This window comes from Poecile atricapillus, chromosome 7 (genome assembly GCF_030490865.1).
Source record: "Poecile atricapillus isolate bPoeAtr1 chromosome 7, bPoeAtr1.hap1, whole genome shotgun sequence".
NCBI classification, from domain to species: Eukaryota; Metazoa; Chordata; class Aves; order Passeriformes; family Paridae; genus Poecile; species Poecile atricapillus.
Genome location: NC_081255.1, coordinates 24,994,945 through 25,013,236, shown reverse-complemented (window position 1 = coordinate 25,013,236; position 18,292 = coordinate 24,994,945). Strand labels below are relative to the sequence as shown.

The following is an 18,292-nucleotide window of genomic DNA, read 5'->3' as shown; positions in this document are numbered from 1 at the left end:
GTCAGGCAGGAGGAAGGCACAGGACTGCGGCATGTGGTGCTGTACCTGCACAGAATGTCAGTAATGACAAGTAATTAGCAGGCTGCACATCATCACCATGACTCCTGCCTGTTTCCCCAGCTCCATGTGTGTGACAGCATTCTTTCTTCAAGATTCACCAAAAAAAAAAAAAAAAAAAAAAAAAAAAAGAACAAGTAGAGAATACCAGTTATAAGCAAAATAAAATATACAGGTAACAAAGTCCCACAGAGCCAGCAAGATGTGCTGGGCAAGTTTTGACTGAGACTAACCGATTACTCTATAGAATGAAGCATCCTTTTGTTCAACAAAGTTCAAGATCCCTATCCCAGCCCTGCCAGGCTGGCAATGCATGCTGCCTGCACAGCACAGGAGTGCTTCAAGGCACAAACTAAACACTGAATTAAGGAGGATTAGGAAAAACTTTCTTCTTACTAGCAGGTTTTTCCATTAAAATATACTATACCATATATTATTCAAGTGCATCTTCACTGGAAACTACCACTGTTAATCTGTTTTAGGGACAGACTAATGAAGTAAATCAGCAGACATTTGGATGGCAATTACTAGATCTAGATATAACACAATTCCAGTCATAACTGGATATGATTTGCTTTCCAATAGTTTTTTTCCTTCTTTGTATACCATGAAGGACATGTATCCTTGTCTGCAGTGATGCAGTATGTCAAAGTTACAGCTTTGCACTGCTCTAACCTTGTTCTAGGTATCATACTTGCATCTGATAAGGAAGTAGAAGATATAAATATGAAAATATGTAGTAGAAGTTAAAAATTATGGCTGTGAAGTATCAGGAGAGCTTACAGTAATAGCTAACAGCACTTCTTAGCTACAAAAGCTCATCAAATACATTAGACCTTTAAAGAGAGGAAGAGACCAGTGAATGTGCTGCTCTTTGTCAGCTTGGGCTTGACTGTACAGCAATTGCCACAGTGGGGCTGCTACTCTGTGTGTGAACAGAGGACAAATTATACACGCATAAAAATATGTATATTTGTGTGTATTTCTGAAAGGTTCAAAAAGAGAAACACTTTAGGAAGGGGGAGACATTGGCCAGCAGGATTAGATTCAGTTCCTGACTGTTGTCACTCTCTCTTTGGCACCCAAAGGTGAGATTTAAGAAGGGCCAAGGGGAGGATTACGCGTGGTTCTACTGTCATTTACGGAAATGCCTCCCAACCAGAAGATGATAAATACAAAACACCAGCCATGGAAATCCAAAGGTGTGCTGTGAAGGCTGGCACTGGGATACTTGAAGAGACTTAAGGTGTCTGTGTTGAAAGAGAACAGTCAAAGAGGGCCTAGATAACTGAGAAAGGATTTGGAAGCAAAAACAAGTCTTGGTTTATACAACAGAGTACGGCCATTTGAGGGGTGCAGACAGAGAGATGACAATGTAAACAAAGGTACTGGGCAAGAAATCACCTGTTTGATGAGTGTTGTGGTCAAGTTTCTAACCACAGAATCATCACAGGACAATGAGTCAAGCTATCTAGGACTAATATGGTATGTATGGGAGTCATCCATTAGAGGAAATGCGGGCTTCAACTGTGTCCTCCTTAACATTCATCCCTGCAGTGATGCCAACAGGAAAAGCTCACCAGTGACTCATCTGGTGGTTTCCAGTCACTGCCTTCTTATATGTTGACCAGCATGACCTCACTGTTACCTTGTGCTTGCATTATTTGTTTTCTCAATAGACCTGTCAGCTCATCATTTTGATTACAAGGTGTCCAACATAACAAGTTAAAAAAACCTACACAGAATGTCAACACAGTGGGGCACAGAGCCTGGCAGTTCTGACTGAAAGCGCTTCCAGTTCTACCCTCACGTGTGTCTCAGTGTGATACCACCCTTTTCAGCAACAAAACTCTTCTTCAGCTGTGCTACAAACTGAAACTGATTCACACAGAAATACTGGAGGCAAGGGGAGCACTAGATTTCTTTTTGCTGTATCACTTTCTCCATCTGGTTGGGTGCAAAATCCCATGTGAGTTGTGCCAGGACCATGGAGGGAAAGGGACAGTAGAGGATTAAGACACAGAGGGGCCATCCAGAATCCAGTAATGGCACCAAGTACCTTAAAACACTACACGACAACTTTAGGCAGGAACATCCAGGCATTATCTCTATTCAAATAAGGAATACCCATAATACAAGTTTAAATTAAAAAAAAAAAAAAGGCTAATAGGAAATTATCATTCATAAGTGATTGTAGAAAATTCAGTCAAATATTAATGGCCTGAATTCAAAACATGATTGCAGCTCGTTATTTCTGGAGTGTAGGTCAAACTGGACACAGGTTTTCTTTGTCACTTTTGAAAGTACCCTTCACAGCAGTCAGGAGCTACCCAAACCCTTCTCTGTAGAAAAACTAACAGTAGTTGTTAGTGGTTCAAGGAACCCCATAGTAACAGACGAGCAGAATGTGAAGGGCAAATGAAAGACTAGGGCAAAGGAAGAGCATTCTGTTATGCTTTCAGGTGGTGATTTCAACTCAGTAACAAGCTGAAATAAGTAGGTTTTTGTCCCCTTCAATTTTGTAAAGCCTAACATGGGGCTTAAAATTACATTTTTACAATTCTAATTTTGTTGGTTTGGGTTGTGATTTCTTTTTAAACCTACCATTCATTAAAATATCTGCTTTTTTACCCACCACTGACTCACTGTCTTCATTATATAAAATTATTGGTGCTTTTGTCATTCCTATGCCCTGTTGGAGAACTAGCTCAGCAACATTTGTGTACTCAAATAAAACAAATAAGCCTTACTTCGTTCTGTGATGTATTCCTTATACCAAGAAAAAAAAAAAAAAAAAAAGAGAAATCCTATTCAGTGAACTGAAACAAATCACACCTCAGATTCAGTAGCATTAAGATTTGACCTCAGCTGTTTTTTCCAGAGTCAGAAGTGCCAGACTGAGTCCATCTGGAGTGTCTCCCCTGGCATTCAGCTTGACTTGTGACACGATACATTCAACCAGGACCCGTGAAGACAAACTCTCAGTTCTAAAGTCTAACGTAATGAAAGTCCAAGTTATGTACTTCACTAATCATCAAATTACATGTTCTTGTTGCAGCTTTAAATGCAGTTCTGCATTTAAAGAAGCTTCACTAAATTAGACAACAACCTGTCCTCCTAATTACATTTTTTGTTACAGTTAACAAGAAAAACACTTCCAACCTCTGAGCGTGCAGACTCACGCTGAGACATGAGGAACAAACAGATTAATTTCATTAGGAGACACTGCCATGTCTAATAAAGCTGTAACAGGCCAAATGCTCTAATTTACACTCCTGAAACTCAGTCTCCCTCCAGTCACACTGTTATTACGCTTTCAGGGTGCCAAGAAGGGAAATGGATCTGGCAATTGTCACTGGTTGGAAGCACAAACAAATTTTTCCCTTAACCACACTGGCCTTGCAGAGTTACCAAGAATATAGAAGCATGAAAGCTTGCTGCAGTCCTTAAAGAGATCTGACTCACAAAGCAGAAATCACCCTGTTGAGTTATGAGATGTCAGGTCGCATAGTTACTAAACTGTTGCAGAAGCTGGGAAATTAGAAACTATATATTTTTAACGTTTTTTTCCCTAATTTTCTGCCAATGGCTTGTGCCAGAAGGAAATTGCTCAGGTAGATAACTCAAGACCTAGTGTAGCAGTGTTTGTGGGTTTGGAATAGATGGATGGGTTTGCTAAGACCATTGGCCACTATCAATTAGATCATCAGATGATAATTATTTATTGTTGAAATGCCTGAATTGTTGTCTATGACAATACCTCAACATCATCCATGTTTTCACTCTAGCTTCTGAAGAGATGAATAGAAGTTACAGGGTACTGATATTAAAGTTAAAATGAAATGGCGGTAGGAGTCTTAAAAGTACAAGAATATCACCGAGTGCTTGAAAGTAAGTTAAATTTTAACAAATGAAGATAAATGTCCCCTTCAAGTATGGGAATAGGTAAGAAAATTCCTTTGACAAATTTCCCAGTATAAGACATCAGACAAAACAATTGGCAGAAAATACTTTTAGGAAAGAAGAATCAAGATTCACTTCTCAGGAGATGATGTATAGCCAAGATCACTAAAAGCTCTTTAGCCTGAGCCTGCTTACATGTACTGCTAACCAAAGCCAAGTCTGGGAAATCACAAACATATGACAATTTTCCTTCCTGCTGCTAGAAACTCTGCCTAATCTCCCAGCAAGCAGTCCCATTTGGCTCATACTCAAAGCCCGAAAGCGATCTCAGTTTCCTATAGCTTAACATCATTTGTATGCCAATTCAGTGAGCAGAGGCATTACAAGAACCTCCTGGCATGCTGACCCCTCACCATGTATTTCATGGTGACCATGGGCACCAGAGTCCATGTATTTCATACAAACTGAGCAGGAAGGAGCAAAGCATGGACTATTTCTATGCTTTTCACCAGGCTGGCCAGCCCGTCCACTCCTCACAGGGTTTAAAGTCAGTGTTCATATTAAACCTTGGTCTTTATTTTGTATGACTGCAGAGATCTGAGCAGCATGCACGAATCCTTTACTTTGCAAAGCAGCAAGGAGCCCATGAATTTCAGCCAACATTAGATCAAGCCACGTGAGGTGAAAGCATGGGTAATAAGCCCTTAGATTTACTTCATTCTCTCCTATAGTTACTTTATGCCTTTTTAAACTTGCCTTAATTAAATTCATTCTCTAAAGTTGCCTTAATTAAATTCATTCTGGAACAAAAAAAATTGCTCAGTTTCCACTGATCTGGAAAAGACTCTTTTTAGGCCAGCAAGACTTTCACCTTGAGGCATTTACTAGAGCTAGAATAGGAATCAGTGCTTACAGCTTACAGAGATTGTTATATTATCATGCTCGTGCCTTTGCACACATACCACACTTCTACTGTGCCAACATTTGTATTTAAAAAAAAAAAAGAGGTTCATAGATAATGGCTTCAGAGTATTATCTGATAAATCAGTGTTCTATTTAAAGCACAAAACCAACAGATGCTGCTTTCCTTATGTATATAAATAAGTGCAAGGTGCTGAGGGATGCTGCTTTTTACATTACAGCAAGACAATCTGTGAATATGAATGCAACAATTTATCATCACCACATGTACCTTAACCAATGGTTTATGTTTAGATGCAAATGCTCTTTGCAGAAAGCAGGTCTCCCAATGAAATCCCATCATTGTACCACTATCAGTGGAACAATCAACCATTTCTTGTAGTGCTTGTGAGACTGGTTGTAAGGTACATATGAGACAGGTAGAGCATCCAGGGTGAACAGCAGCAGGTTTTGAAGGGATCTTGTGAAGAGAGAGCAAAGAACTGCGAATCAGGAGACATGGACTATCTTACAGGTAATGTAGTAAAATCACTGCGTGACAAGGCAAGCCATTAGTCAGAATTAAGCCAGTCAGGCTGAAATAAGAAGCATTTAGTGTCTTGAATTCACTGAAGCCTGAATTCACTGTAAGAGCTCCATGAAACTGTTGTAGAAATTAATTTAATAATTAATTATACAAGGAATCAGTGAAAAATCAGGCAGGAGGGGTTAATGGCATTTGAAATACAGGAGAGCAATGTTTTTCTAATTCTAAACCATGTTTGTACTTTCCTCTTTATCATGTCAATGTTTGCAAGCAATAAAAGGGCATTATGTGCTGGTCATTGCATCTGCTTTTGAGATAAATTTGTGTTAGCATTCCAAAGGGTCAAGGAACTCTTCCAGGGCAAACAAATTCTGGAGCACTGATGCCAGATGGTGTGTATATAAAGTGGAAAATGGGAAAAGCAATTTACTATGTTCCTGTTCCAGGGAGAAGTATCACCCAGAAGGAAAGCAAAAGAGGTGAGAAATTACTGAGAAACTGAAGAGATAATTTTCTTCTTCTGTATAAGTTATTCGTTATATTTGAAAAGTCTAGGTACATAGAAGAACTGCAGTGCTTATTCAGGCAGAATTATTACAAAAAATTAACAGTAATATTTAACCAATAAATGAAGGGTTAAATTAATAACATGTACAAAGAATAATGCATTTATTTATGTAACAAGTTCTATATTTATCTTAATAGGTGACTAATGTCTAGTGACTAGTGTTTAGAGAAATTTAATCATAAGACGTTTTTATCTTGCATTTTTGACCAAACTCTGCAAAAGAGGCAGAAAATAATGGCTCATATTCTTAAATATAAATTAGCATAGCTTCAACAAAGGCAAGTATTCAGTGTAATTTATGGTGCTCAGGTGGTAAACACTATCTCACTTGCAGCTGTATTTAGTGTGTAATTTCCAAGTGTGAAAAAAAACTCTTCAGGTTTTAGAATTAATCGATATTTTCTTCAAATCTAGTGAAACATACAAATGTCCCTTGGAGGAATTAAAAATAACTCAGCTCAGTGGAAGACATTTAAAATAATTTTATTGAATACTGAAAATTATACCATGTTTACATACATAGCCTGAATTATTGATGAGTTTTATCACTTGCTACCAAACCTCAGAAATATGTAACAGAAGGGTAAGTGTTCGGTTATAAACAAACAGGAAGGGAGAATGTGTCTTAGTATTTCTATGTGCATCTTTGCTGAGCATATTTTATTTGATTATATATCTACTATTTTAAATGCAATCCTTCCTTTTAATGTTATGTGTTCTCCTAGAAATAAAAGATGTAAATAAAGGCTTCTCTCCATACAGGAAAAAGAGCTGAAGAACAATGCTGAGGTTTGCTATCACCCTCCTTGCTGTCATAACATTATCCACCTGCCAAAAATATGGGTGTCTGGAAGGGGACACCCAAAAACTGAAGCCAAGTCCTGAGCCAAGAATGCAAGAGTGCACTCTGTACTCTAAATGTAAGAGTGGTTTAATTTTTTTCCAAACATGGTCAAGAAATACAGCATTGTACACACTAATTGTTTTGGCAGTTCCCCTAATTTCTCAAAAACATATAAGGTGCATTATACATTGTATTTGAAAAGCCTCCTTCATTGGCCTTTTGCTGCATGCAAAGCAAGAGTAAGATTCTGGGTCTTAACAAAGTCAGCTGTAAAACTCTCATTGACTACATTTATTTTCTTTTCAAAATTCTGGTGCAGTTTGCCTTTCCTGTAGTTCCATCTGCTTAAAAATGTTTACAGCAAAGATTATTTTCAGTTATTGCAATTAAGTATAAAAATTAATTGTAGCAGACACCAGATGGGAAAATTTGAAATCAAAATTCTATCATAAGCAAAGTACAGTACTTATTACAATTCTTGAACTCTTTTTTTTTTTTTTTATGTTTGGTACTTTTCAAAGTTAGTATCCCTCAGGATGTGGCATCTGGCAGAACACTGGTAAAATTCTTGTGACTCTCTGGGCACAGTTTGACAAAACACTGTTTATGCCAGTCCACCTCACCTAGCATTTACACTGCCACTTTCACTCCCAAAATTATTAGAGCTTGAGTACACCTTCTAGTTACTACTAAGAGACTTTATCATATTATGGTTCAAACTAGATTTTGTGTCTTCCAAATACAGCGTTAAAAAGGAACACTTACTGCAAGATCTTTGTTTTATTCTCAACAGCTTCCTGTTGCTATGCAGACTTCACAGAGCAATTGGCTCATTCCCCAGTAATTAAAGTAAGCAACAGCTACTGGAACAGATGTGGGCAGCTCAGTAAATCGTAAGTCAGCTTTGATGTTTTCGGTGTCCTGGTTCCACAGCTCTGGGCTGGAGCAGCCACCAGCTGCTGATGGACATTAGATTACCCCAGAGATTATGTCACCCAGCCTAGTTCCCATCACCTTTTCTCTATACCTGACCAACCTCTGACTCTTCTCCTCTCACACAAACCCACAAATCCCTAAGTCTACATTATTTCTGCCATTTTTTCAAGACAGGGTTATGTTTCTCCAAATTTGCTTTCAGTATAGAACCAGATCTACCAATGCAAACTAGTCGTAAAGTAAACCCAGTAGGTGACAACCACCCTGCACCTCTCTAGCTCTCCAACCATCACCCACCAGTGAGAGTGATCTGTAATGAGCAGAGACTGGGCTTCTTCCTTTGTTTAGAAAGCAGACCAACTGGATTATTAAATCTCAACAAGAAAAAGCACAGGAGTCCAGAAATGAAACGGCTGAAAATTTAGAATAAAAATTCTTGTAGTCATGTGGGTTTGGTAACCATGAAAAATGCCTCCTTAATTAAGAATTTTAGTACCCTGTTAGATGTTAAAGCTGTGAAACATGGCAAGTTATAGAAATAAAGGGATGAAAGTACAAAATAATTAAGCAAAAACAGATGTGAGAAAGTAACAGCTCTTGCCTGCCACTCCCAGGAGAGCAGCACAGTATGTGATTTTAAGTAACTTCAGCTGGGCTGTGGGAAAAATCTAAAGCTTAGTGAAACCATGAGGCTACAGCACAGACAAAGTTTTATACTATAGTTTTAAACTACATTTTATTATTGCCTGGAATCCTTGTTGCCAGGAAAACTCAAGGCCTCAAAAGTTTACAGAAAGCTTACACAAATAGGGTTGAAATATGCATGGAAACATTTGTGCTGTAGCTGGCTGTGGTAATTGCACGGTCAGAGTCTGTACACAATGCCAGAGGAATGAGTTTCAAACTTAGGCATTAACAGGGCCAAAGGATGCTTTTCTGTGTTTTTCTCCTAATCTGTGTTATTGCATCCACATCAAAGCAGGCCTAGAAAACTGAGGCTGTAGGCTTGATGCTCAGAAACAGGCTTATTTGTGGATTTTCTCATCCACCACAGCTGTGAAGATTTCACAAAGAAAATTGAGTGTTTTTACCGGTGTTCTCCACATGCTGCTCACTGGATCCATCCCAATGACACTGCTGCTATTCAGGCTGTTCCATTGTGTCAAAGCTTTTGTGATGACTGGTAGGTTCAGCTTTTTAATCAAAGTATTTTTATTTTGTTTTAATATGCTCATGATTCACTGGTGTTGTACCACCTTTTCTCTTGTTCTGAATTTCTTGTTTGCCATCTCTGCTTTTCCTTCTGCTAAGCTACTGCCCCCAAAATAATAATGACACAGGCTGTGAATGCAGATGGGGACACTAAGACGAGTTTAGTGACTTGGGGACAGCACTGCCCTGCTCTGGGGGAGGATGCAGTGCAGTGGCATCGTGACAGAGGAGCTCCTGCCACACTGACAGGCACTGGCAGCAGCAAGAGCCTGCCCACTCTTTGAAAAGTCCATGTCTGTGAAGTAGCATTTATGCAATTGGCATTTTCAACCTGAATGCAATATGATAATTTATGATACATAATATCATATGATATGATCATATGATACATTTGTTTTGGATGTATAAAATGCACTATAAAATCAGGAAAGACATCAACTCACATGGGATTTCAACTGTAACAAATCAGCTTCATTCCTAGATTTTTCACCCTTGACCTTATCCCTTCTATCATCACGCTCTCTAAAATCTCTTCTAAAAGCCTGAATATCAGAGACAAATGCACCCAATTAATGCTGAAATTGTTAAGAGCAATGAGCAGCATAGTAGCATTGAATTTTGTTTCCCAAAACACAGCATCAGAGAATCACATTATTTTTTGAGTGCAAGGCACCTGGGGAACAACCTAGCACAAATTTGTCTATAGTCTTGGGGCAGGAGAATTATATCCATGTGAAGTACTGAGATTTTTCCAGTGGTACTTATCCAGCATATCCAACATATCCCTCCCTTTTGCCCTCCTTTCCCTCCCTGTTTTGAGATGTTGGATCTTAAAAACATCACCATGGGACACATAAACTCAGTCAGCACCTTATGAATGTCGTCCCCAGTCACTGGAGGAACTTCTCTGGATGTGTGTGTGAAGCACAAACACCACTGGCTCTGTTCACACTATAGGATTATAAGTGCTATCTTTCCATGAAAGTAATGGACTGTGAATGTGTGGATCCCTTATGCCACTCTGAAAATCATGGAAAACAAATACGATACTTCTAAAAATGTTATAAAAGAGCTTTTCTTAAAAGTACAGAAAATACAGAACACAGAGCATGGTTAGGTTCTCTTGGGCTGCTCTCTGCCCTGCTTCCCTAGGGCTTACACAGCTTGAATATTATTGACATGTGGATCCATTTCCATTCCCTCCAAGGGCAAAGTCATGTATGCAGTGCAGAATTTTGGTAGGATTTGTCTTCAAATAGGTCTCCATTGCTTTGTGCCAGTGAAGGAAACAAGAGGCATAACTTAGATTAATAATGGAAGAGAGTGAGAAAGACTGATGTATTTCTTAGCTTTCCTAGAGGTTTCTCTAGCAATTAATTTTATTTCTGTGTCAGGAAACTACTGTGTGCCTCAGGAACAGATTTGTCATGTGCAGTCTTCCTTGCTAAGTTTTTGTAATCTTCTAAACTGAATCCAGATTACTGACCTCCTTGAAGATAAAGACTGAGACCTTGAATTTCCCTCAGTGCTCTAATCTTAAACCTCAGAACCAATGACCAAATATTGCATTTGGGTATTAAAGTACTGGAGTTGCCAGTGAGCTCTAGAATAGATCTAATGAGCAAAATAGAATACCATTATCTAAAACAAATGTGTCCCAAAACAAGTAGTATGAAAAGTCTTTACTGAACTGTTACATCAAGTGTAAAGATAAAAGAAAATGTGTGCTGAAAGTTTAGTTTGCATCTATGAACTAGTTTAAGCCACATTTAGTGTATATGAGATTTATACCATAGTGTAGATCATGGATCAATATTACATCGCAAAATCCTCAGCGTTCCTAGGGGCACTGCCAGAACCTGCAGGTGAACAGCACCTTTAACTTTTGCTGCTGGAAAGTATGGTGAGGTGATTGAGAGCTGTGGCCCAGGAAAGCTGACCCTTTTCCAGTATAGAGTCTCCTGGCAGAGAGAGGATCTGCTCTAAACAAGTCCTGAACAGTGATCTATTGCTCCTTTTGACGTCACAGATGCCTGGCCTGAATCAAAAATGTACTGACGGCCCATTACCCTGCATGCTGGTCTGTGTGCCTGCCTAATGCCAGTGTCAAACCCATTCCCTCACCCTGCTTAAGGCCTCAGGCTAGAAAAGAACCTGGACAGAATTCCCACTCTTTCTGGTGATTTAAAGTAACATTTTTTCATGTTCTATTCACTGGAGTCCCTTTAGCATGCTATAGCACTGCTGGTGATGTGACCTACTTTCTCTACATACTGTGAATGTGCCTGCTGCATACTGTATGTCTTTGTGGCCAGAAATGTGCAGAGTATTCTGAATGAGCAGTGACTTAATTCAAAAGAAATTCATCTGAGTAGCTTGAGGCCTTCCCTTTCTTCCTATTGTTTTAGGACTCCTTGCTCTCACTAGTCCTTAAACTATTGCTTTTGAAAGGGCCCAATGTACAAGTCATTTTCTCATTCACCTGTGAAAGGGCCCCTGTGTCCTATAAAAGAGAAAGAGCTAATTATAAAAAATACAGGGAAAAAGGCTTTAAAATAAAAATATCTTGCTCATATGGAATGAATATGTTCAGGGAGTATATTTTAAGTATTTATGTTTCTCACATTTAGTTAATGTTTGAAGAAGCAACTTTTGGGTTTCTGGACTGCATAAATTAGACTTTTTACAAATCATGACTTTTCATAAATTGACTTCATAATTACTTCCATTGTGATAAAGTAAAACTCCTAACAATGGAATTATGCCTTGTCACTTGCTTATAGAACAAACCACTGTCAGGTAATGATCATGTTTAGGAAACATTTCATCTGACAAATCAATAAATAATGGTGAATAAAAATATAAACACTTTAATTAATATATTTTATTCATATTCCTGAGAAAACCAGATGCATGCCATGAATATTAATTTCTCAAATTTTAGCTTCTATCTCCAGCAGAGCCCCTACCTCTGACAGCAGATTCAGGGATGAACCCATTGAGAGTACATGTCTCTTGACCCTGAGCTGTTTAATTCAGGCCCTGGCTGTCTTCCATCTGTTATTGCTCTTTCTCCCTCCAAAAAGCCCAGAAAACCAGACTGAAGATACTGCAGATATGCATCTTCTGACCTTTCTGCATTTGCAAATCTACTGCAATGTCCAGTTCTCGTAATTCTCGTGACCACATGACAACCCACATATTTAATTTAAAAATGTAAGGCTGCAGCCCTTGTGATGTCCAAATAGTTTTGAAACATGACCCTGAAGATTAAAAATGACAAACAGAAAATCTATCCAAAGGCACTAATTATAAATACCATGCTAAACATTAACTTTCTGGAATCTGTGCCTCATTGTTTTGGCTCTCTCAGTTACTGGTATGAATAGTTCTACAAGCCAATGAGACTAAATTTAAGTAGATGTTGACTGATTTGCAGAAAGTAGTCCTTATGAAAGGCAAGAGCCAAAATGTACAACATAAAAGAGAAGTGGAAGGGAGGAAATTATGTAGAATAATGGTAAGTCATGAGATCTCTCATCACATCGACCAGCCAGAACTCTACTCATTCCAGGCCATTTATAGGGTTTTTTTCCACATTACCACTTACAAATTAAAAATAACTTAAAATTAAAGATTTTAGACCTATACCCTACAGGACTCTTATCCTTCCTTTTCTTTTTAACTTCTTTGAAAACGTCATTCTGAGACCGACAACCTATTTGTTTATATTATTTTGTGGAATTTCTTTATTTCAGTGCACATTCCTCATAATAACTCCCCTGCCTGAGAAACATCATTCTTCTTGTCCCATATTAGTTCATAAATACAAACTTTCCCCACATCTCTTTGAAGTGACAGTTCACCCTCAGCACACCTATGCTCTGTTTTGATACTGAACAGCAGCATTCATGAAACTCCCTCCCAGGATTTCCTCCACTCAGTAACATCAGATAACCAAGCAGAAAACACCCAGAACATGAGCCCTTTGCTAAGTCTGTCGGTATAAAAGGTGGTGAGTGAACTGTTTAGTTTTCACGGGAATTTAGGTTTTCCTGGGCAGCTTGGAGTTTACGAACATGTCAAGCTAAGATAATGCGCACGTTGCTCGAAGATGTGTTGCTAAGCTGCACTGTAATCACACCATGTTACTAACAGAGCCCCTGGACACCTCTTTGAGTTGAATCTGAGTCCAGTGAAAAATGTGAGATAAGTAACTTTATCTTCCACACCAATCTCCATGAAGGTATGAAGCCTGCAAAGATGATTCCACATGTGTTCATAACTGGCTGACAGACTGGGAGTGGGATGAAAGTGGAGAAAACCACTGTGAGAATAAATGTGTTCCATACCATGAGGTAAGAAAACCTGATCAACTGAAGCAGAAAATACGGCATTAGGAGTTCTTTTTATTTTCCCTGAATATATGGTAGTAAAATGCCATCAGTGAATTATTTTTAATTCAGCAATTTCAAGCCATTCCCACATCAGACTTATACAAATTTTCAAACATTTGTTTTTATGTACAGCACTCATTCTAAGTAGATACACATTTAATTAATCACTATTCATTCCACTTGTGAAACCAAAGTCCTAGAAACACTGGTATTTTAACCCAGTGGGATTTAGAAAGTAAAAGATAAATGAACTTTGTTCATACAGACACACTAAGAATCATTTCATAAGGTTCCTTACACAAAATGGAGCTCTACACCCCTCTGTCTTTTTAAATTGGAATGTAAATTCCTGAACCACTGGGGAATTTTTAAGGTTTTCTTGCCTATTTGGTATCTTTGCCCTTTTCTCTACTTTACATAGTCCTTCTCCATCCTATCTTTCTGAGAATGTTTAATGGTTGGGATAACAAATTTTATGAGCAAAATTGTATAAAATGAGAACTGACAAGACTTATAGGAGCAAAGTTGCCTGGAACCTGATCTACAGACCCTTACAGAGATTTTTCTAGTGACTCAAGTGAGTTTAGCATCAGAGTGATATAATACAGTTCAAAAGTGTATTTGAGTATTTTTAACAGTTGAACTTCACTGAGTCCATGAAAAAGTGGCCAAATTGAATAAGTAAACAAAATTTAGGTGAAGTGCTTAGGAACTGGTAGCAAGGCTTGCAGATTCATTAATTTGAATTCAATTCAAGTGCATGTACTTCCAGAAGTCAGTTCAGCAACTGATATAAGTGGAAGACACAGTTCAGTTAGTGCTGGATTGCTGTCTGCCTTGCAAAAGTGACACTAATCAGCAGACTCAGGAAGGTGGCCAAAAACAAATGTGCTATGGAAACTTTCAGCTTCATTTCCCAGATGTGCTAAATCATCAGTAGTTCCAGATGAAGTGAAAAACAAAATTATAATCTCTGTAAATAATCTCCAGTATCTGTTCAAACTGTCCCTATTTCAGAGATAGGAGTTATTGACCTTGAGTTCCCTTGCACTTATTTCTTAAAGAAAATATACCATCTGCATGGAAGAACATGCAGCAAATTCTGAGGTCTTATCACTTGAAGCCAGGCACAGCTTTTCCTTAACTAAATGGAACCACACCCTAAACTACCCATGTTTTTCACCAAAAATAGGCTTGCATGGTAAGTAAGCATAAAATAAAATTTCTGCAGGGAAATTTAAAAACACACATTTCTCATATGAAAATTACAAAATACACAAACACTAGGGTGCCTTGGTTTGGACTCAACTCATGGAAGAGTTCTCACACGTCAGAACACTGTAGACAGTTACTTTTTTCACACAGAGGAGCAATCAGCAGCTCTACATGTTACATTCACAAGTGGTTCTAAGGCCCATTTGGGACAACTGCTGAATAAAGAACAAATGCTGAATATTAAGGATGCACAACTGACCATGGCCAGTTTTAGCCTTGTCATTATTCTCCCAGCTGGGTGCTCCCCAAGCAAAGTTAAGGCACAGACTAGGACATTTTCGAAAAATCTAGAGTCAGAATCCTTTTCAATAGTTCAGGGACATATTGGGGGAAACAGGCTGTGTGCTCCATGTGTTTACTGCAGCATTCTGATTATCCTCTAATCTTTAAGCAGAATTAAGAGGAAGGTCAAAATAGAATTACCAATTTAGCAAGTAGAAAAGCACAAACACATAACAGAACCTGTGGGACACAAGTATAGGGTGTATACATGTCTCTGGCATAAACACCTAAAGAAACCCATGTGACAGGCTTTAATACTTTCTAGAATTATTAGCTAAAAGCAGGTAGAAATTCGGAACTGCACAGGAGCTGGAAGAAAATATCTAATGCTACTTACAATCACAGGAATGATCTGCCTGCCCTAAGAACACAAGAAAAGAACTAGATGGACGTGATATCTCTCCTTTTCTGACCCTGCTCCCAGTTCATCATCCAACTTCCCTACTCCTTCTCCAGCACCAGCATCCATGGTGCAAGCCCTGGCTAGAGATGGTATGAGCTGAAAAACTGTTTTACAGACCACAGAGTCTTCAGGGCTATTTGAAATGGACTTCATATTATTCACAAAGGATAGGTTTTTTTAAGGCAAAAGCCAACATAGTTTTGCACATGTTGACACAGGAGAGAACTCATCAAAAATTCCTGGAGCAGAAGAAAGACTATATATACCAAATTTCACTTCTGTATAATGGACTTAAATCTGTAATTGTTATTTTTTTTCTTTTTTCACACAGAGCAGCTTCCATGCAGAATTATCCCAACACAAAGACAGGGCACTGCTCTGAGATTCACAGTGTCAAATCTTTGTATGAGCTGGCAATGGTGGTAAACCAGCAGAGCATCCAGGAATTACAGCAGTAAGATAAACACTGTAGAAATCAGCATCATGGGCAAGGACTACTTGTACTATTACAGATAAAACAAAGCTTCCATCAGAGAGATGCTGATGACGTGGTCAAGGTGAATCAGTCAGCAAGAGAGACCAGTGGTGCTGCTGCCTGGCCCACAGTTTCAGTTACTAACACTCTTATTCCTTAATTTGCAAGGCTTCTACTCCTGCCACCACTCCCATCCCCAATCTCATTCTTAGCTTTGCTTCTGGGAGCACCTGAAGTTTCCTTTTCGGAAACAGAAAAGACTGAACTTCAACCACAAACACGTGGGAGAAATGCAGGCAAGATAAAGTGCACATACTGCCTGCTTTGTGTCTAGACATGATAACTCTTAAGCTAATATTCTTTAGACAAACTCAGTCTGGGTAGGCAGAAGATTGTCACAATGTGAGCTCAGCAAACAAGCAGTTTCTTTGTTGTGTGGTTGACAGGTCCTATGACACAGGACTTACAAAATGCTATAGTACCAAGAACAGAACAGCTCCACTTGATAAGGGTACAATAAGCTGCAGTTTGCGGTGTTTTGGGCCAGAAAGGCCATTATCCCACTGGAAAAAGCATTTTGGAAGCTTGACAAAAACTTACTTTCCTCAAGCAGTTGCTAAATTTTGTCTCTTCTCTTTGCCTGTGAGGTCCTGCCCAACCATGAAGTACATTGCAGCAGGCACAATGAGAACCCTCGGAGCTGTGACTCCACTGGGCTGTCTCTGGCCTGTAAATAAAAAGATTCCCGTATTCAAAGCACTGTCTGGCACTTTCAGCACTACTCAGATTTCAAGGCATGTCAGAGTGCCCTGACACGCTGCAAGTTGTAAAGGCTCTCACACACAGCTTTAACTGTCAGCCCCAGAGAGCTGCTGGGCTGTCAGCCCCAGGGTGGAAACAAAGGGCAGCTGTTGATCCCTGCATTTTGTGTAACCACTTATTCTCAAAACAGGCAAATTACTTTTGCCAGTTGTGGCACTCGGTAACATTTTCAGATATCTCAGAAGAGATGAAGCATAGCACACAACAAGACAGTAAATTAATACAGACAATGTTTTTATAACATGGTACCAATTTTTTAAAAGCGATAAAGGTTATCAATTTGATACAAACTGATGTTAGTTCAATTCCATTTAAATGTAATTGAGGCATTTCTTATTTGACACACAGATGTACGCAAATGGGACTGACATGTGCCAGAGTATGTGGGGGGAGTCATTTAAGGTGAGCGAATCGTCCTGCCTCTGCTTGCAAATGAACAAGAAGGACTCGATTGCAATCAAGTATCTCCTCTCCAAAAGCTCAGAGGAAAGCTCAAGCAGCAGCAGCAGCAGCAGTGAGGAGCATGCCTGCCAAAATAAACTCCTGAAGTTTGAGAAACTAAAGCAAAAGGAAGGTGAACAGACAAGATAAATGCTAGTGGATGTATGTCATGTCAAAAGAAATCGTCGTGGAGGCTGGGCTTGGGGCATCATGCCAGCTTGCTTTATCCCTTCCTTTCTAGAACATAATAAATCAATATGTCTGGTTCTATTAATCTTTCTCTGATGTTTTTGCATCTGCATCACAAAGCTGCAGGCAGGCTAGCACAGGTGTAATCTTGTGACTTGAACTGAACAGCTAAAAGCCTGAAAGAAGCACCTAGGGGTTGACTTTCAAAGAGGAGAGGCACAGGCAGCCTCTGCTGACTTAAGGTGGAACAGTGAGAACTGGAGACCTCTGGAAGGTCATGCCTGCCAGTAATGCACCAATCTTCCACCCAAACACTTCATCAGCACAGGCACACAGAACTCCTGTCACGAGTTCCTCTGTGTCTGGGTCAGCTGAGATAAAGAAGAAGTCTTCAGGCAGAAATAGGTCAGGGAGCCTGGCTACTGACCACTGAAAATGCATTTATTTCGAATCTTGAAAACAGGGTTTTATGGTGTACTACATAAATAACTGGATCCAAACATTGTCAGTACACAGCATGCACAGTCTGTTGGACAGGGCTTTTACCTTAAGCAAAAGCAGTAGAAAAGTCTCCTACAATATCAGTTTAAAGAATAATTTTGAGTGAAATTATTCCCACTGAATTATTCCAAACATAATGATTTCTGAGAAACCAAAGTGTCAGGGACAGCTCCAGTCAGGTTTCTCCCATCAGTAATTCTGTTTCCCAGCATCACTGTGACAGTTAAACTAAAAACAAATTCTGCACCAGTCCTATAGGGATTTGTCAGGTAAAGATGAATGAAATCCTGCTTTCAGTTATGCATCCATACTTCCTCTGACATCACTGCAGAGTGGACAGGTCTGTGCCACTCTGTACAGCCTTTCACAATGCCATCACCACAAAAGCCATGAGAAGGGTTGAATTTGGAGGTGACATTATCAAATTGTGAAAATCAACATCATCTTGGTGCTTCCAAAGGTTCTGGCTGCCTTACAGCATTTAAGGATCTGTTCCACAGCTAAAACAATGACTTGGCACACCCTGTTTAACTGGGAGAA

General features: G+C 39.2%; 1 protein-coding gene across 1 annotated transcript; it reads left to right on the top strand.

The window, feature by feature from the left end:
* Nucleotides 1-5,820: 5,820 nt before the first annotated feature.
* LOC131580788 (riboflavin-binding protein) lies at nt 5,821-17,336 on the top strand. Its single transcript, XM_058842391.1, has 6 exons — nt 5,821-5,886; nt 6,738-6,895; nt 7,613-7,712; nt 8,810-8,938; nt 13,214-13,325; nt 16,970-17,336. Exons 2-6 carry the CDS (start codon nt 6,757-6,759, stop codon nt 17,210-17,212), a joined length of 723 nt encoding a protein of 240 aa, XP_058698374.1. The 5' UTR covers nt 5,821-5,886; nt 6,738-6,756; the 3' UTR covers nt 17,213-17,336.
* Nucleotides 17,337-18,292: the final 956 nt, after the last annotated feature.

Coding starts and splice junctions, on each gene's coding strand:
- LOC131580788 (XM_058842391.1), top strand. CDS start 6,757: ATGCTGAGGTTTGCTATCACCCTCCTTGCTGTCATAACATTATCCACC. Junction 8,939..13,213: donor CAAAGCTTTTGTGATGACTG/GTAGGTTCAGCT, acceptor ATCTCCATGAAG/GTATGAAGCCTGCAAAGATG. Junction 13,326..16,969: donor AATGTGTTCCATACCATGAG/GTAAGAAAACCT, acceptor TTTGACACACAG/ATGTACGCAAATGGGACTGA.